The 20,511-nt window shown below is 47.8% G+C and overlaps 1 protein-coding gene across 5 annotated transcripts in view; it reads left to right on the top strand.

Moving 5' to 3' along the window:
• Positions 1-20,511, top strand: part of SLC25A40 (solute carrier family 25 member 40) — a 366,440-nt gene that overhangs the window by 17,152 nt on the left and 328,777 nt on the right. For all 5 annotated transcript variants that reach the window (XM_085631323.1, XM_085631327.1, XM_085631325.1 and 2 more), the window contains exon 2: positions 426-545. In XM_085631323.1, the coding sequence (XP_085487449.1) occupies positions 449-545 (97 nt within the window). In that variant the 5' untranslated portion in view covers positions 426-448. The remainder of the gene's footprint in view (positions 1-425; positions 546-20,511) is intronic.

Raw genomic sequence — 20,511 nt, 5'->3', positions numbered from 1 at the left:
TGTGCCACAATAACTATTCTACTGCTACCAACATGTGCAGGCCTGCATTCACTGTATTCTCTGTCCACTGGAATTCCTAGCACCTGCATTCCCTTTTTACTCCTTTCCCAACTAGTGCTTCACATATTCCTTCTCAGCCCCTCATCTCTTTTGGATTGCAGTGGAAGTACTCATAACTTTGCCCCTGGAGTTAGTCTACCTCTCTAGATGCAAGTTTGTGCAATACTTTATTGAAGTAGATTAATGGTATTCTCTAAACAAAGCATTCCGTTCTATTTGTTCAACGGTGGATTGTGGTTAAACTTTTTGCTTTCAAATGTATTCGGTTTATTGTTACTCTTTGTCTTGTGTGACATTCCTGTGTTTAAATAACTTTGAAAAGCCCCAATATGTAAAGTATGTTCCTGTTGAATATTTTTATTTAGGCCTTCCCCGTTGAAAGAAGAAAATGGAAACTGATGAATTGAATATCAAGCCAAATAAAATAACAGCCTTTCAACAGATAATTGCTTCCTCTGCTGGGGCTTTGCTGACATCATTGATTGGTAAGATTTTCTTCCTGCAAATTATGCCAGCATTTTGTTTTGCTTGCTACTAAAGGAAATAGTTTGATTCCGATTGAAATACAAAACAGGAGACAACATTTCTCATATTAAAAATCAAAACATTTTTTTGATTAATTTGTCCACGTATTTGGCACACCTGGTGCTTCTCTTTTAGCAGCAGCATCTATACCTCTTTTTATGTTGGGAAAGGTAAAATGTTGCTTTAGCAAGCTGAGCACGTTTCAAATTACTACATAGCAGTTACTTATAGGTGCACAGTATAGCGAATACCTACATGACATCCTGGCCGGATGCAATTGCAACCAGCGGTACTTATTTCTGGCCTTGGCTCAGGAGGTTTGGCTCAGAGGCAGCAGCACCATAATCCCTAGATCAAGCCCCACAATCCCTAGAACAAGCCCCACAATCCCTAGAACAAGCCCCACCTTCCAAGGCCTGGCATCTTCAATAATCAGAGGCCCACAATCGAGGGACAACATCAGCAGCAACAGTCGGACAGCGTGGAGGCAAAGCTATCGACTGGCGGGACACCTACACCTGGGCCACACAGCCCCATTGAGTCTCAGCCTGATATGGAATCGTGCGAGGGTTGTTACAATTTCTGCAGTGGCCGTGCACAGCGAGGTAGTGTTGGAATGCAAGTCCCCTGCCCCCTTTTCAATCAATAATGCTGCCAACGGCTAGCTGCTGCTCTCACATCTAGATTGCTCCTCTGCCGAGTTTTTCACAAGAGTGTCGATCTCCAGGAAGTCTGTGCTGTATGTCCTCTTAACTAGCTCCTGTCCAGCTCTTTCCTAACTAACTACAGTACAGTGCAGTTGGCGGCCATATGAAAAGTCTGACAAGTGAATTAATCTGATAATGAGCTACAAACTGACCAAGTCAAATCCATACATTATAAATCAGTCTTAACCTCAATTTTGCTGCAAACCCCCTAGTAGAATTAAGTTACTCAAGACCATTTTATAAAGGTTTTTTAACATTGAAAAAAGCATTAAAGTGGATTAAAACAACTTTGTAGGTGTGGTTTCTTGAATTACAGTCAAATGTCATATAATGTCACAAGTTGTGGGGTTACTGAACTTTGCCCAGATGCTAGACAAAAAAGCAATCCTCGAATGTTGGCTCTACCTTCTGCCTCTCATATCTGCCGATTACTCTCACTGTTCACTAAATACTATCAAAAACCCCAACAACTGATTCCTATCATTCATGTCTCATCTCTCAAAACCTAAAGTGCCTCTGAAAAAAAAGTAAACCTTAGCAAACGGATCACCATAAGATGCAAACAAGATCCTCCAGTGAATTATTGAGATGACAGCAATTTACCTACCTCAAATTGCAGGCGCCACAGTGTCTGATCCATTAATTCTCACCACAGCAACATTTATAAGTGATGAGCACATCCTTGACAACCTATGCATCACAGAATTGTGCTAAATAACCCTTGTTCGAAGTTGGGTTACTGGTTGACTGGGATGTGAGCCCTGGTCAAGCAGCAACCACAACACTAGTCAGGGTAAGTCACAAGCAAACCCTAAATTAACCTGTGCTTACCCTCTGGTAGCTTGGCACAGAGCAGTCAGGCTTAACTTGGAGGCAATGTGTAAAATATTTGCGCAACACTTCAAACAGAAAAACAGTGAAAACAGCACACAAAAAGATCCCACACCAGGTTAGAAAAATGGCTTTGAATTTAATAAATAAAGCAATACCGAAAACGACAAAAATCCAATAAGTAGAACCGGAAATATTGTTTGTAAAAGTTTATAAGAAAATTAGTGTCGGTAAGCACAAAGTGCTATAGGGGATATATCTGGTCACGCTGGCCCGGGACAAAGTCACAAGTTTAGGCCGACCACGATGCGGTCCAGCTGAAGGGACCCAGTTAGACCCTCTGAACAGAGTACCTTAAATCCTGGTTGCAGAGCGTGGCTACGATCCGTGTCAAAGATAGATTGCGCTGCTGAGGTGATGAATTGGTTCAGAGGTGCGGGGAGGTTGTGGTGCAAGCTCCTGTTGCGTTGACATCGAGGATCCTGTCGACTGAAGTTGCGATGTGAAGTCCGTTGCCAGGGATGCGATGCATAGATTCAGATGTGCAGTGAAGCTGCAATGTGGAGTTTTCGTTGTCGAAGCTACCATCGACGAGAGATGTGAGGAGCTGCACCAGTGAAAGCGTAGCGCAGCGGCAGGTTCCGAAGGCGATGCATCAGTCTCAAGATGCGGGTTACGGTTGCGATGTGAGTCTTTTGCGACGGGTCCAATCAAAGCAGCAGCGGCGATGCATTGGTTCTGTTCCGGGATGCGGCGTTCAAGCCAAGGAGATGCGTCTGTTCTGCTCAAGGATGTATTGCTCAGTAGGGAAGATGCATCTGTTGCGCTGCCAAGCACCTTAGCACTACTTGGCGGAGTAGACTCGCGCCTTCAGATCAGGAGGCCAGCCAACCTGCCCTTGGAGTCACTCTGGGTTCAAGAGACGCAGGTCCAGGCCTTCTCAATCAGGCAAGACGGCAGCAGGCAGAAGATCAGCATAGCAAAGCCGGAGTGCAGGAGAGTGCAGTCCAGCAGAGGCCAGTCCTTCAGCACCACAGAAATCCTTCTGGCAGAGTTTCCACAGGTCCAGAAGGAAAATGAAGTGGTGGTGTCTGAGGACCAGGTTTTATATCCAGTGGTGCCTTTGATGTGGGGGAGACTTCTAAAGACATGTCTTTGAAGTGCACACATGCTCTGCCTTTCCTGCCCTGGCTCCAGACTAGCTACGAGGGGTACACAGCCCTTTGTGCGGAGACAGCACATAGCCTATTCAGGTGTAAATGAGGCTGTGTCCAGCCTCTCTCTTCCATCCTTCTAGAGATGGCCCATTTAGTCACACCTAAGCTCCCACTTTGTGTGGTTGTCTAGGAGGAATACACAAAGCCCAACTACAAACTACACCAAGTCAGGCGACCAGAGACATTTCACAAAATGGGCAAGGCAACAAAATGACAAATTTCTAAAAGTGGCATTTTCAGAATTTTAATTTAAAATCCAACTTCACCATAAGTTAGGATTTTAAATTAGAATTCCAGAGATACCAAACTTGAATCAGTTCTATCTTCCCATTTTGATAAAATGTAATGTTAGTCCCAATGTTATCCTATGGAAGATATAGGCCTTGAAGTAATTAAAAACTAATTTAAGAGTTTTCCCTACAGTCATGTAAAACTTGACAGTACATGTCCTGCTTTTTAAATACATTGCACCTTGACCTCTAGGCTCTCCAGGGTCTACCCTAGGGGTGACTTACATAAATTAAAAAGGAAAGATTGGGCCAGGCAAAAGGCTTATTTTACCAGGTTGAAATGTCAGTGTAAACTGCCCACAAAGGCTCTGCAATGACCTACTTAAGTGGGTGGCCCAACAAGTGCTGAGGAACCACTAGTAACATTTAATGTACACACCCTTGATATTTGTAGTACCTCTTTACTAGGTGCGTATTAAGTAAATTAATTATGCCAATTTGGGATAAGCCAATATTACTGTAGGAAGGAGGAAAGTACCTATTTTGGACATGGTTAGCCCTCACTTTTTGCCTGGAAAATGATGTAATTTCGATTGGAATTGCGCAGGGTCCCTTCCAACCATGTCCAGTGTGCCAGAAGCTCTTTCCCTAAACTATGCTTTTTGTTTCCCAATTGGCACAATCTCCGTACCCCTTGTAAGTCCCCAGTAAATGGTACCCCTGGTACCTAGGGCATTGGCACTGAAGAGGCACCCCCAAGGTTTATAGCACTTATTGTGCCATCCTGGGGTCCCCTCTCCTAGCCCACGCACACTGCCATTGCAGACTGTGTGTCTTAGTGCAGACAAACCAGAAGAGTCGACATGGCACACATCCCTGTGTAATCAAACAAATATGTGTATTGTGCACTCCTGTATACTAATCACTTCACACCAATTACTCCAACTTATCCTATATTGTGTGTACCTCTGCGACATATGCTGCCAACATAAGTAGAAAATCTGATAATAGGGGCCAAGTACCACTGGTACCCTGGACTCAGTGCGCACTGCTTGTGAATTTATCTCCAATATAGATCAAAATTATTCCAACTTAATATACAGTTAGCATTTCTAATCTTTTACCAAACTTTGATAAAGAGATTTAAAAATATTGCTAATACATAGACTATTCCATTTCTGATGTGCAACAACCGTGGTAATAACAGGTCATATATATTCGTGAATTCAGTCTTATTTTTACAAGCAAACATGATGGCCAATGCATTTCAGGATAAAATCCCTTCTTCAGGGTCCACTCTAAACAGAAAGAAACAATAGTACAAAAAGAGGGTGTTATCACAGTCTGAATATTCATATCTACCACGTGTAACTGAATTTATGCAGGAGAGTTCTGCTATGTCATCGTGAACCAGCACTAAAACAAATGGTGACTAAAACTTCAAGCATTGTCTCCTACATGCCAGCCAGTAATCATTTCCAAGAAACCAGTGTTTACTGGTGTAGCAGTGTTCAAACAGATTAGATGTGCATATTACAAGGGAACATAATATATTGGTTGTCACAGGTAGCGAGTTACTGTTGAGGAGTTTTCTTATGTCTGTTAATTGCAGGATATCAACGTGGCCCTGTTTTTGGCCAGCTCTCTCTTCAGCAAAGTTTGGTAAAAGATTAAAAGTAGTAACTGTATATTAAGTTAGAATATATATATATTTTTTTTTTATTAGAAGAAACCTTTATTACACATTAAAAAGATACAAACAAGGGCCTACAACCACAAGGGCCGGCCGCTAGAAAGCTTGGGAGCCAGCAAGGCAACTCCACACATTCAAATGAGCCAGAAGCAAAAGCTCCCTAAAGTTCGAAAGCACATATAACAGGCCGCGGCCATAGTCCAAGGGCGATCAAAAAGGACGGTTTCATATTTTCTAAACAAAAAAAAAAAAAAAAGGAAAAAAAAAACCCACCAATAACACACAAACAAGGCAATGAGAGTCCGAAATAGCAGCGTGCGCTCCCCAGGACGGGGGGAAGATCCACATTATCTGGAATAACTCTTGACAGGAGGTGGTAGTGGGGGGCGGCGAAGAAGAGGACAAAGCATGCACAATTACATAGAATGTGCGGCTAGGGGGACAAAGCGACGTCGACCTCTCGCGGCAGAGGCGGAGCGCAGATATTCCCACGATAGGAATTCCATGGACCCCACACCTTAGTCCACCTCCCAGGCTTGCCTCTCGCCACATACACCGTCTTCTCCCTGAACATACACCAAACCATATTCTCCTTCCATACCGAAATCGTAGGCGGCCTCGGGGAACCCCACAACTGTGCGATATTGCGCTTAGCCACCATGTACCCCAAAGTCACCCACTGCGTCTGCGCCGCATTATAGTCATTTGGTTCCTAGACATTCAGCAAACACCTCCTGGCCTCTGGTAACAAAGCGACATGCGTGACTTCCTGCATTACAGTATGTACCCCGCTCCAAAATCGTACGACCTCCGAACATTCCCATAGGATATGAAGAAAGGTACCCAACAAGCCACAGCCACGTTTACACAGTCCATCCCTCGAATAACCCATACGTATCAAACCAGGCCCTGTAACATACACTCTATGGAGTATCTTCAGCTGCACAAATCTAAGGCGGGCCGGGATCGCCACTTCTTTCGGGGAGGCCACCGCCGATACCCAATCCTCATCGTCCAGTTCCAATCCGTCGGCCGTCCACGCCTCCCGCAGATGGGTCAGCAAGTCCGTACGATCATTAATAAGTTTTTTATAGATCAGGGAAATAGTGCTGTCGGGCACATAGGGTGTTAGACGGCTATCTTCCAACGGGGAATATTCTGGGATAGCAGCAACATCCGGAAAAACCGAACACAGCGCATGGTGGACCTGTGCATATCGGAAGTACTCCCTATCATTTAATTTGTATTCAGTTTTGAGCATTTCAAACGTTTTAAAGGACCCTTTCGCCCAGAGGTCACCCACCTTACTTATACCAATCATATCCCATTTCTCAAAGCCTTTCGTTTTCCACAGACAACCCAAGCGCTGGGAGGCATACAACGGCGTCGCTCGAGTCAAGCGATCCCTCCACCCCATCGCAGCATTCGCCGCATGCCACACGCGTACCGCAACTTGCGTTGGTCCTGTCAACCGTGCATCCGGAGTCGCCGAATACAGTGCCCTATTGTAATCCCCGCCCGGAAGTAATAACTTATCCATCTCGAAGGCCGGATTCAAAGCAGGACCGTATATCCCGTGGTTCACCGCCACCAATTGAGACACCCAATAGTATCTTTTAATATCGGGGCGGGCAACACCCCCATCATACCAAGGGAGTGTCAACTTGGCGAGAGCGATCCTCGGTCGCCCGTCCCAAAACAGTTGGCGCTGAAGACCCTCCACCTCACGGAAGTAACGGGCCGGCACGACATCTAGCGTATTTTGTAAAGCATACAAAAAGCGAGGCAGTGACATCATTTTAAACAATGCCGCCCGTCCGAGCGGCGAGAGCGGAAGCCGTCGCCACCTCGCGACGTCGGCCTTCAATCGCTGGAGTGGAGGGAGAAGGTTTCGCTCATAGCGGACCGCGGGGTCCAGTGATATGAAGATTCCCAAATATTTGAACCCCAATGTAGCAATCTGAATAGGGCACCCCCGCGTTAGGAGGGGGGCCTCGCCCGAGAGGACGTAAACACATGACTTGGCCCAGTTGATAACCAGGCCAGAGTTACGACCGAAGGAATTCAATACGTCCACCAATACAATTAGCGACTGTCGAGGAGAGGTAAGATACAGAAGAATGTCATCCGCATAAAGGGAGACACGGTCCTCAAATTCCGGCGTCCATCTAATGCCCCGCAACGACGGCTCCCAACGCAACCAGGCGGCGAGAGGTTCCAAAGAAAGTGCGAAGAGAAGAGGCGACAACGGACAGCCCTGTCGCGTACCTCTCCCCAGCGCGAAGGGAGCCGACGCCCTACCATTCACCACAACCTGCGCCAATGGGTCAGCGTATAGCAATTTTACCCACCCAATGAATTCAGGGCCAAACCCGAATTTAGCTAACGCAGCCCAAATATACGGCCATTCTAAAGTATCGAACGCCATGGTAGCGTCCAAAGACGCCAAGATGGCCGGCTCACGCATAAACTCCGCTCTAGCAAGCACGCCATGCAACCGCCTCAGGTTCAGGGCGGTATTACGATGAGGTATAAAACCGGACTGGTCCTGATGAATCAAGTCGCCCACGACCCAAACCAGACGATTGGCCAATACCTTAGCCAGAATTTTGGGTTCCGCGTTCAACAACGAGATAGGCCTGTAGGAGGCACAGCAGTCTCGCGGCTTCCCTTCTTTATGTATCACAACTATGGTAGCGAGACGTTGGTCAAGGGGGAGGGAGCCCGCCGCCCGTGCAGCGAGGAACATGTCACGGAGATATGATGCTATCTTATCTGGACGCAACTTATATAGTTCAATGGGGAGACCATTGGGACCCATGGCCTTACCAGAAGCGATCGAGCGAATGGCCAGCGCAATCTCATCCGGCGACAACTTCGCCTCCATCAATATGCTATCAGCCTCTGAGAGGGACGGCAATGCAATATCTCTAAGTAACAGATGAGAGTCCTCCTCCGAGCACCCAGAGACCGGAGAGTATACCCCACGGAAGTAATCTGCGAAGCAGTCAACAATTTTTACTGGGTCAGTCACACACACGCCATCCACTCTCTCCACAACCGGCACCACTCTACTCTCTCTCTCCTTCCTGTCCAACCAAGCAATCAACTTTCCGGCCTTATCTCCCACATCATACAGTCGTCCTTGTTGCTCTCTACTCATCCTTTTAGCAGCATCCGTGACCAGCGCTCTATAATCTGACTGTTTAAGGCTGAGAACGTGCAGTTTCTCATCTGTGACACCCCGCTCCAAATCCCCCTCCATCTCAGCTATGTCAGTTTCCAGGCGGACCACCTCTTCCCTCCCGCACCTCCTAGCATGGGAAATAAGAGACAAGGCATGCCCCCGGATCACCGTTTTATAACCTTCCCATAGGGAGACAGCAGACGACACTGACCCTACATTATCATTGAAGTAGTGATCAATGGACTTAACCAGTTCAGCACGAACATTAGGGTTACGTAAATACCAGGGGTTAATTGGCGCTACTCTTCCCTCTGCCCCAGGAACAACCTTCATCTGCAACAATAGAGGGGAATGGTCAGAAATACCTCGGTCCAAATGACGCACCTCCCCGATCATTCCAGCCTGGAACGCTGGCATAAGTATATAATCAAGTCTCGAGAGACTCCCGTGAGCCCCCGAGTGGAAGGTGTATTGTGCCTGTCCCGGGTGCATCAGTCTCCAGCAATCTACAAGTCCTAAAGTATCTAGAAAGCCACCCAGCTAGGCCTGGGCTCTAGGGAGATCCCTAGGGGGGTGACGGTCCTCCATACCGGATACAACCGCGTTAAAATCACCCCCTAACACCAGAACCCCCCCAGGGAGTCCCAGGACCAAACGCCCCAAATCCGCAAATGTAGCCGTCTGCAATCCCGGTGGCACATAAACAGCAACGAGCGAAACAGTTCTTCCCTCCCATCTCCCCACCAATGCTGCATATCTCCCTCTATCATCGTGGAGCACCTCGTCCACCTCCAACCGGAGAGAGGCCCTGACCAAGATACCCACTCCCCTAGAGCCAGAAGTGAAACCAGAGTGAACAGCAAGGCGATAGCCCCGCCTATTCAGGGCATGGAAGGAGTTCCCAATCAGATGTGTCTCCTGCAGGAAAAAAATGTCCGGCGAGATCCGTTTCAAAAACTGCAACACCACCCCGCGCTTGATCCTATCCCCCAGTCCGTTCACATTCCACGAAAGTATTCTCAAACCCTTACCCCCCCATCCCGCTCCCGTGCATGATGCCCACATCCCGGAGAACACAACCAGGACAAATCAGCAGCTAACCTCACATTGCCTTGTGAAACAAATAAACATTCCCCAACTCCCCCCCCCTCCCCACCAACCTTCCCGTTACAACTCCCCCCACCCTGCACCCCTGCGTGAGCCCATGTAGCCCCCCCAACTTGCAGTGTGCCTGTCGCCCTAACATTAACTACGCTACAAAAAGAAAACCCAGAGGAGGAAAGAGCCTCACTGAGCACCCCACAACCCCCGGGCATTGAAGGATAAGGCGCTGAATAGAAACACCAAACCAAAATATGGAAGTGCCATCACAATAGTCAGTCACCGGGAACCAAAAGTCTACTCCTGTTCAGCCGAGCCCACTCCGTTCCCTTCGGTCTGTCCCTCTCGACGTCGTTGCTGAGGCAGGGTATCAAGCCAATCTCCAACCTTCTCCGGCCGATCAAAGAAGTGCGTCCGATCCTCAAACTCAACCCGCAACCTGGCCGGAAAGAGCATCGCATATTTCAGGTCCATGTCTCTCAGTCGCCGTTTGACACCCATGAACTCCTGTCGCTGCTTTTGGACCAATTGTGTGAAGTCCGGGTAGAAACTTATATGAGTGTTCTCGAACTTCGTCGGCCCACTCACCCTCGAGGCCTGCAGTATAGCATCCCTGTCCCTGAAATGAAAAATTCTGGCGATGATGGGCCTTGGGGGAGCGCCCGGTTTGGGCTTACCACCCGGAACTCTATGGGCCCGCTCAACCGCAAAGAATTTACTCAAGCCTTTGGGTGCGAGATGGTTGATCACAAGGTCTTCCACAAAGAGGTCAGCTGCAGGGACCTCCGATTTCTCCGGCACCCCGATTATGCGCACATTATTCCGCCGAGCCCTACTTTCAAAATCCTCCAGTCGACGGACAGACAAAGCAGTGGACGTCCGCAGATTACGGACCTCTGCTTGCAGGTCAGACACGTCCGTTACCAGACTCGACGTCGTCAGACCCAAGGATTTGACCTTTTCATTCGTTTGTGAAAGGTCCGCTCTGACTAGTTTAACATCGATCAAAACTGTGTCCAATTTATGGGCCAATGTATCGAATCGCTGGCCGACCGCCGCCTTCATCTCCTCGATGGCACCCATGACGTCCTGCAATGTTAACTCCGTTGACGATCCCGGGCCATCCATGGGTCTCTCCAGCGACTTATGCGGGCCAACAGGGGAACCTCTCGACTGGGTATAGCGGTCCTTGTTGTTAGCTTGGGTATGAGCTCCCCGCCTAGTCGTCTTGGATTTTTGCTTATCTCCGTCCAATCTAGCCGCCATTGTCTGATGGTCGTCAAGGGTGTCGGCCACCAACACGATGGGCGATCACCGGAGAACCAATCTAGGAAACCTCGGAGACCCCAAGGGGTAGTCCCAGCTAGTGTCCAAGAGCAGGCAGGTTACCCAATCGTCCCACTATAAATGTGTGCTGACAATCCAAGGCCCCTCAGTTTCAGCGAGGAGACCCGAAACCGAAAGTGAAAGTAGGGGGTGCGCACCGGCCCAAGTCCTGCATGCCGTTGTTGTTCACTTTCTGCCCAGGCACCATGCCAACTCGAGTCCGGGGCAAGGTCCGGAGTGGGCCGCCAACTTGGAATCGATACTATTCCGGCTCCCGATGTCCGATTTGAATTTGGACAGCAGATATCACCTCCACCTAGGTTCGCCCGTAGAAGCCCGTCGATAGAATCAGGATACATTCAGGATAGACGTGGGAGGTTGTGGAGGCCCTCGGGAGCCCTGTGCCTATGCAGCCATCTTGGTTGCGCGCTAGGCTCCTCCCCCAAGTTAGAATATTTTTGATTTATATTGGAGATACATTCGCAAGCAGTGAACACTGAGTCCAAGGTACCAGGGGTACTTGGCCTCTATTGTTATTGTCACAAATCCCTGTGTGCCATGCCCAGAGACACTGCATGGGATATAGGTAAGCCACTCCTGAATCAGGTCTTCTAGTGCTAAAGTTGGGTGTACTATATCTCATTTAAGGACATATCTGCATGTGCAGATATTTCTCTGCAATATCCATATTGAATCTTGGATACTGTAAGTGAACAGGGAAGCCATGGAAAGTACAAGGGCTGGACACTCATCGTTACAAGTTCTCCAGCTCCATGATGCTTCACTGAGTCCTGGGATGTTTGCTAGCAAACATCTTGTCTTAATAAACCTTCACTGATTCCAGTGTCAGATTTATTAATAATTACACCACGAGGACCCTTTAGAGAGGTACCCTGAAACCTACCAACCCATAGTGTGATCTCCGACTGGTCTAAGCCAGCCTGTCACCACCAGTCAGAGTTCTGACCTCATTGGGTGAGTGGCTGCGCGCTCAGACATCGAGAACAATGCCAGCCCCTGGGCAGAGGTGTTCACACCATCCCCGGTCAGGAACAGACATCCGTGGCAGGAAGCTATAAAGACCTTGCCACCTTTGTAACATGACCCCATCCTTTTCTGATAGAAGGAGCAGCCCCCCCTCCTGTCCTCACCTCCTTTTGGCGGGAAGACAGTTGGGAAAATAAAGAAAGAGTTGAAGGATTACCCTCCTCTGCCAACGCTACCCCTGAGATGCTGGAGGCAAGGTGAAGTAAATTTTTCAGTGCCCACTATGTTGAAGATAGTGGGATTTCGCCAGTCAGAGCTAGGGCTATGTCCTCCTCCCACAGGAGGTGGGCATAATAGAGGCTGTAGACACCCCAGGTAAGGGGCCTATTGGCCACTGCTTGTCACTCCCTGGTAAACGCCCCTAAATCTAGTATTTAGGTGGTATACCTAGACCCTCGAGTGATTATCCACAGACACAAGAAGAAGACGAACAAAGAAACACTGTTGGATCGAGAACTGCAGACCTTGTGGTGGACTTTGGGTACAAAATCCTGCCTGCCGCCACAGAACTCAAGTCGACATCCTCCAACTGGTCTTGCCACTGTGTGGCCTCCACAAGCCCCAGAGGGTCATAAGCACTTTGCAAATTGCCAATGAACTCCCTTGAGATAGAGGAGCTATCTCCCGTCAGCCACAGGTCTCAAAACAGCAAAGTCTGGTCCAGCTTTGTCCAGCTCCCCAGCTGACCAACATCTCAGAGTACCGGCGGAAGATACACTTGATCTGGAGGGTCAGCTCGGCCTCTGCACCAAGTCTTGAGGCCCCAGGACCCACTGGAGCTGAACAGCACGATTACCTGGGGTACCGGACCCCCTGGTGCAAAAACCTACGAAACCGATCCACGCAGACTCCAACTCCACAACGAGCCAGTACCTGACGAGTGACACCTGGACTCTAGAGATCCACCTCAGCAGTGGCCCAGCAGCTCCAGAATGTTTGCTTCAAGGTGCCATTGCCCAGCTGCACATCTTCACTGTACCGAGCCCGACCGGCCAGGGCATCTTCATAGCCGCTGTGCTCCCGTGGCCCCAGAGCCCTTGCGACCTTGACTGTCTCTTGAGAGTCCTTGGGCTTGCCTACAAGACCTCCTTTGCTTTGCTTTTACAGGTGACCACCCCGACTTCATATTGCACCAGCTACAAAGTCCCTTTGATCCTTGCTCCCCGTGAAACCAAGGACGCGCTGGAGAATTTGGCCTTGGAACTTTGGACTTTAGCCCCTGAACCTTCCAATTCCAAAAGGTGAACCACAAAAAAGTAACTGTATTGCATAGATTTCCCACTTGCCTTTTTCCTTCAATAGGAAATGTAGTTGCGCACAACTGTAAATATTACATTTACTGTGATTTTCTCGTATTATGAAAAGCACTTACCTTGTACCCGAAGTTCTCGGTCTAAATATTTATATTAAAAAAAGTTAAAATTTTCTTGTTCGTCTCAACTGCTTTCATTGAGTGTGTTACAATTTATTGTCTCTGTGAGTACCACAAATTCTTAGCACTACCCTTGCAGGGCCGTAGTATCTATCACGTCCACTACCTCTGAATCAAAATATCACTCTTTCTCTCACTGCACATTGCTACCCACTTGCGTATCGTATATCATCCCCCTGAATTAAAAACAAATTTTGTTAGACTAATTGCTTGCTCAAAGGCTCATAACACAATGTTGTCTTGTAGAAATATGTAACCAGTTTAGTAAGCTGGCTCTTTATGTGATATATATAAAAATGAGATGTATTGTGAAAAGAGTCCAGGGGTTCCCTTATAACTGGATAGGGGCATGCTCTAGCAATCCCCAGATGCTGTTCTAGGGGTTAGGCTTATCGGAGGGGAGTGTTAGACATTCACAAATGCACACAAATAGTAAATAAATTATGCATTCAACACAATGAGGAGCTCCACACCAATTTAGAAAAATAACACGTATCTATCTATCTTATTTTTTTTTTAACCAAATGCCCTGGAGCTTTACAGGACGCACTCGGCAACGGGCCCACCATACGGCTTTTCAGTGACTTTAAGTTCCATCATGCACTGTTGTGTCGCTAAGACAATAACCACGCCCATTGACGGAAAAGAACCAATTACTGGCATGCAAAAATATTAATTAAAGGGAAGAGCAATTTGAATCCACTTGTGCTGAGCAGCCTATGATTAAGGGGTAAAATGGCCCCGAAACGCGTCAGGCGATCACATTTCTTAAATACAAGGCGAGTTGTCACTGGAAAGCCGTATGGTGGGCCCGTTGCTGAGTGCCTCCTGTAAAGCTCCAGGGCATTTGGTTTCAGTTGATTTACACGACGGCCCCGTCATGACAGGACTGCACCATCCTTCGAGAGGCTGCGGCTGGAAACTATTTCCAGCTGGTACAGCGCAGCGAGCTAGACAAAATTAACTTGCCTTTGTATTTAGGATCCTACTAAGGAGATACTTTGCTTTAAAGGTAACAAGCCTACTGAGGGTATCAATGTTGCAGCTTTCCATTGGACTTTAAGTTCCATCATGCACTGTTGTCACTAGGACAGTAACCCCGCCCACTGAGGGAAAAGAACCAATCACTGGCATGCAAAAATATTAATTAAAAGGACGAGCAATTCGAATCCACTTGTGCTGAGCAGCCTATGATTAAGGGGTAAAATGGCTCAAACGCGTCAGGCGATCACCTTTCTTAAATACAAGGCGAGTTGTCACTGGAAAGCCGTATGGTGAGCCTGTTGCTGAGTGCGTCCCGTAAAGCTCCAGGGTATTTGTTTAAAAAAAAAAAAATATATATATAAATGTATTCACTGAAAAAAACAAAGGTTACAGGGACATTATAGTATTTTGTTTTTTTAAACTTTATTTACCATTTTCGACACATATCAAAGACAATCGCCTGGCACACTTCCACAATTAGACGGCGAATTAAAGGAAATAATACAACATACAATGTAATCTACTTGACCTTATAGAGTCCTGTCATCAACTCCATGCATGATAATCTCTCCAAGTTACACAATAACAATAAGCTTGCAGTGTATCATCAAAGAATTGAGAGTACTTTGAGAAGATCTTCATCCCACTCCCATGGGGATTTTTCCAGCCTGGGAGAGGGTTGGGGAGGATTGTTCAATTTCTAACAGATATGCTTGCAAGGGTCTCCAAATATCTCTGGGTCTAGATGTGACCGGCAGTGTGGAGGAATATATATCACTGTTAGTATCCAAGCTTTAACAATAGGGGTACGCTTGCTTCCCCAGGCTACAGCTATTTCCCTTTTGGCTAATAATAATGCAATTGATATGTATCAACGAAGTTGCTTAGGGATATTTCGCACGTACCCCAGCAGGGCTATCTGAGGGGTAGGCTGGAGGTCTAGCCCAGTCATCCGGCTGAGTACCACATAGATCGCCCTCCAATAATTAGCCACTTTCACACAGTTCCAATTCATGTGGGCAAAGTCTGCGTAGTGTGTCCCACATTTGGGGCACGTGTGCAGTCTCGTGTGATCGTAGGAGTGTAGCTTCGCTGGAGACATGTATGCCCTCCACAAAAACTTGAAATGTAGCAGTTTATGCCTGCTGTTCAGAGAGACCTCTTTGATCTGCGAACAACAGAAGGCCCATTGTGCGTCATCTATAGGATGGCCTAAGTCCTGTTCCCAGGCATCACAGATATTTGTGTCCCTAGCTGTTATCATTGACATAGACGTTTTGTACAGTTTTGAGACTAAATGATCCTCCTTTGCACTCGTAATCAGCATCGTCAATGGCAAATAGGAGTCTGGCTCTACGGGGAATCCAAGCAATAATACTCTAAGGGTAAAGCGCAGTCTGTTCAGTATGGATCAGTCCATGAAAGGCACATTGCGGAATCTATCATCTTCTGCCAGGTGGAACATCTGCCCACCTGGGAACAGATCGCCACAGGTAAGTAATGAGTATGTAGTGAGTGTCTTCTGAACTATTTTTTCTACAGTAATGGGCACCCATGGGTTGTTTTGCGAGTGGAATAGCTGAGTAGTATAATTTATGTTCCCCGGTAACCATAGCTAGCTTCCGCAACGCCCAGCTAGTCGTGGAGACGGTTTGGGTATCAACCGGGTCTCTGGGGAAGCCCTTGGGAAGTACAGTATTTAGTGGGGCTGGACTTACAGAGTCAGCCTCCAACTCGGAGTAAGGTATGCGGGTATCTGGGTGGTACCATGAATACGCAAAACTACACTGCGCCACCAAGTAGTATATTTGGAAATTTGGGACCCCCAGACCTCCTCTTTCATATGGGAGAGTTAATGTGTGCCTTCTAACCCTTGCGGTTTTACCACCCCATGCAAGCCTAATGAGTTGCGAGCGTAGTGTTAATTTTCTTTTGTTAGGGAGTGGAATTGGTGTGTTCTGGAACAGGTACAAGAACCTGGGAAGTACAACCATTTTAATAAGGGAAACTCTGCTGGCTAGTGAGAGAGAAAGTTTAGTCCAGCAGTCTACCTGTTGTTCTAAGGTGTGTATTGCTGGTCCGTAATTCAGTCTTATGACCTGGTCTGCTTCCTTGTGCAGATGAATTCCCAAATGCTTAGTGGTGTCATCGCGCCATGTTAGTGGATATTCACAGTCCCATTTAATTGTACTGGGGGTTAATGGGAATATCTCAGATTTACTCCAGTTAATAGCTAAGCCCGAAATGGCCCCAAATCAGATAACTTCTCTAATTAAGGGTCGAGATTTTCCTGTGGTCTACGAATGTACAGAATGACATCGTCTGCATAAAGTGATATCAACAGTGGCCCAGGAGTGAATTGGAAACCTCGATGCAAGTGCTGCTCCTGCAGGTGTCTTACCAATGGGTCTAGTGCTATTATGAAAAGAAGAGGCGACAGCGGGCAACCCTGCCGCGTGCCCCGGGTCAAATTAAATGGTTAGGAGAGCATGCCATTCAATCTAAGTCTAGCTGTGGGTGAGCTGTAAAGAAGTGCAGTAAGCTCCATGAAACCCTTTGGCATACCCATCTTTCTCATAATTGCTAGGAAAAAGGGCCACTCCAGAGAGTCAAATGCCTTTTCCGTGTCTAAAAGTACAGCCTCACACCCCTCTGGTCTGGAAAATCTGAGGGACAGGACCACCGGTGAGTGATCCGAAAGTGATCTGGGCAGATGCTGGATCTCCCTGAAGCAAGCAACCAGGGAAGGGGACATCAGCTAGTAGTCTAGCCGCGTCCAGGTGTGGTGCGGGCCTGAGTAATGCATGTATGCTAATTCCCCAGGGTGAGAGTAGCTCTAGACAACTAATAAATTCAGCTCAGCACAAATTCTAATAAGGTACGGCAAGCGCGGCGCTTTGTCAGCTGCCGTTTACGTACCATCCCGTACCGGATCTAAAAAAAGATTAAAGTCGCCCCCCCCCCATACATATGTGGTCTGTGTCTAGCTGTAACATTTGCAGATGTATTGCCCTGAATAAATCTGGATCGTCAATATTCGGAGCGTACAGACTAATAAAAGCCCCATAAGATGTCCCACCACAATAACATAGCGGCCCTTGCAGTCCGCTCTTGTTGTTAAGTGTTGAAAGGGGAGATGTTTGTGAATAAGTATAGCTGCTTCCCAGCATAAGAGCTGTAGCTGGCGAAGTATCAGTGAGGGCCCCAAGATAAAGCGAAGGACTGAGCCGTAGCCTTAGGCAGGTGAGTTTCCTGAAGAAATGCAATGCCTATCTTTTTTTTTGTTGAAATTTTTTATTCGAAACCGTTAGCACACAATAAAATACAAACAAGGGTCTACAACCACCAGGGCCGGCCGCTGCAATGCCTATCTTGTATCTCTGCAGGTAATGTAAAACTTGTTTGCATTTCCTAGTATCATTCAACCCTCTGACTTTCCAAGTAAGGAGTGACATATCGGTGTGTTTCAACATAGAATCATGTGTGATCGTGAAAAACATCACATCCAACTGTGTAGTATGCGGAATTGTGTGCCATGTGTACCGATGGTGACGAAAGCCTGGTAAATAATTATTTAAGCTACGTAGAATCCCCTCCCACCACTTATCCCTGCATACCCAATCGCGAGGACATTTCCCCTTGGAGGATATAAAACATGCAACATCAAACACTCCACAAAATGAGGAATATTGTTCAAACGTATACATTTGAAACCATGAACCCATCAAGTGGTGGTACACACCAGGGGGGGGGGGGGGGGGGGGGCAACGCCTCGTCGATTCGCTCGACTCATGAATTCATTAACGGTCACTAAAACGATTGTGCAAAGACTCAACACCCACCCCGAAAAGAGGAGAAAATAAGAAGAGAATATAAATCCCACCAAGTAACATGCTTTGATGCCAATCAGTCCGAAGTGAACAATTCAACACTTGCCGCCGAGCCACTATGCAATGGAGACATGTCAGTAGTGAGCCCACCCTGTGAGCCCCTGACACTTTTGAAGTCTCGACAGAATTCCTGAACGGCTGTTGGCGTTTCAAACACTCGAGATTTCCCCGCTGCGTCGACTCTCAAACGAGCCGGGTAACGCATGCCATATTTTAGACCCAGGTTTCTCAGAGTGGCCTTCACACCCACAAACTTCCTCCGAGCCTCCTGAACCATTGCCGTAAAGTCAGGAAAGAGCGAAATTGTAGAACCTTGCCAGGTCAAAGACCTCGCCTCCTGTGCCAGTCGCAAACCAGTGTCGCAGTCGCAAAGGTTTAATAGTCGAGCGATGATAGGTCTAGCTGGGAAACCCTGGCCAAGACGAGGACCAGGTGAACGATGTGCTCGCTCAACCAAAAAAGATGGCGTGAATGCCTTTTTTGCCAAACAGATCTGTGAGCAAGGTCTCCACGAACAGGTCCTTCTTGCCAGTATTCGTGGACTCCAACACCCAGAATATGTAGAATATTACGTCTACTTCTCGCTTTTAAATCATTTTTCATTGCGACGGTCTTCACAATTTTCTCCAAGCGGTCCAACCATTTAACAGACTGCGCTGCTCCATCCTCTAGGTCAGAGACCGTACCCTCTGCAGTGTCTAATCACCGTTCGTGAACAGCAAGGCGTGCCCCCATAGTATCAAGCCATTTTTCTAAGAAGTCAAATCGGCCATCCAAGGATCTAAAACCTGCTCGCAATTCCGCCATAAAGGCATCAGATCCAGATCTCTCCACACCTCCCTCAGCCATGTTGTAAGTGGATAACGACGCTTGGCCAGTGGTTTTAGGAAATTGAAGTAGACCACCCCCCCTCCGCTTGAGGTCTTACCGCACCATGACATGTGCAATACTCCACCAATATGGCCACAGCCCTGAAACACACAGCCGTCAAGTGTTTCCGAGTGTGGGTACAATGGTGGGTCTATGGTGTCTAAAATCGGGGGCGAAAGTAGTGCAGAGGCAGCAATGGGTGCCACGTTGTTAGCAATAATGGGGTTGCGGAGCTCTCTTCACTTATCTCCCATGGATCTGCTAGCTGGTGAAAAAGGTGCAGCGTCTAGTTTTCAATGCACCATTGTCATCTACAACACCAGGGGCAGACCAAGCCCCTCGCTGTGCAGTAGCAGTTGCACAGCCGTGGCACCAACTCTCTTTTGCGCTGAAGGTAACACCACCCATGCCCCGGCTCCCCGGCATGCCACCTGGCCTGGCCTGGAGGCTGGCCCCTAGGCTCACCCGCGGCCCTTGACACCGCGGGGCCTTCGAGGGTGTAGCTGGCCTGGCGCTGGAGCAAACACCAGAAGCCAACAGGCGTGGCGATGCCCGGATCTTCTGACCGGCTGTTTCCGGGCCGTCTGTAGCTAGGGTCCTCACGTCAGCCCGGCCTCCTCTCACCTATTTTCTCCAGATCGGGGGCATTCACTCGAGCCGCTGGGGAAATCGGGAGCCGCAGGCTGTGAGTTGTGTTGGGGACCAGAGGCAATTTTTGGAGATCTGTTTCATGTCTGCCGATCCAGAGCAGGAGACATGAAGGGTGAGGCAGACGGGTCACACCGTCGATACTCAGGCTCCAAGCGGTCCTTCGACACCCGGAGCGGGATCGTCTGCTCCACAGTGTACTCCAGTGCCTGTGACATCTGTAGGTGGGCAATATAGCTCTCTTTTCAGGCGGATAGAGCCAGGATGTCGGGCGATCCGGTGGAGCTACAGAGCTACACTGACATCTTGATCAGTAGCCTGGCCACGTTCCTTCATAGGGACGTTATAGTTAGGCTCAGATTCCACTTGTACAAAACCAGTGAAATTCAGCAGGTATAGTTACCTGAGCTAACTAGAACTTAAGCCCCTGCAGTGCACGGACTACGACGTCGCATATTACATCACTCATGACATGGTCAGTGACATCACTGATGACATCTAAAATGACATCATTGATGACATCATCTAGTGAGTGTAAGTGTGAGTTCATATATACTAACCTACTACAAAAGTAAAATGTGTAAACTAGGTGCACTACTACTGAGTGGTTCTACTTCTAACTTATATTATGTGAGTACAATGTGACTATCCTTGTGTATGAGTGACTGTATTGGTGTAAAGTGGGTGTGTGAGTAGCTGTGTGGGTGAGTGGGATGCTGTGTGAGTGGCTGTATTCGTGAGTGAGTGGTATGTCAGTGGCTGT

Source organism: Triturus cristatus, chromosome 10, assembly GCF_964204655.1.
Source record: "Triturus cristatus chromosome 10, aTriCri1.1, whole genome shotgun sequence".
In the NCBI taxonomy this organism is placed as follows: Eukaryota; Metazoa; Chordata; class Amphibia; order Caudata; family Salamandridae; genus Triturus; species Triturus cristatus.
Note: the sequence above shows the minus strand (reverse complement) of the source record. Positions and strands in the feature narration are given on the sequence as shown.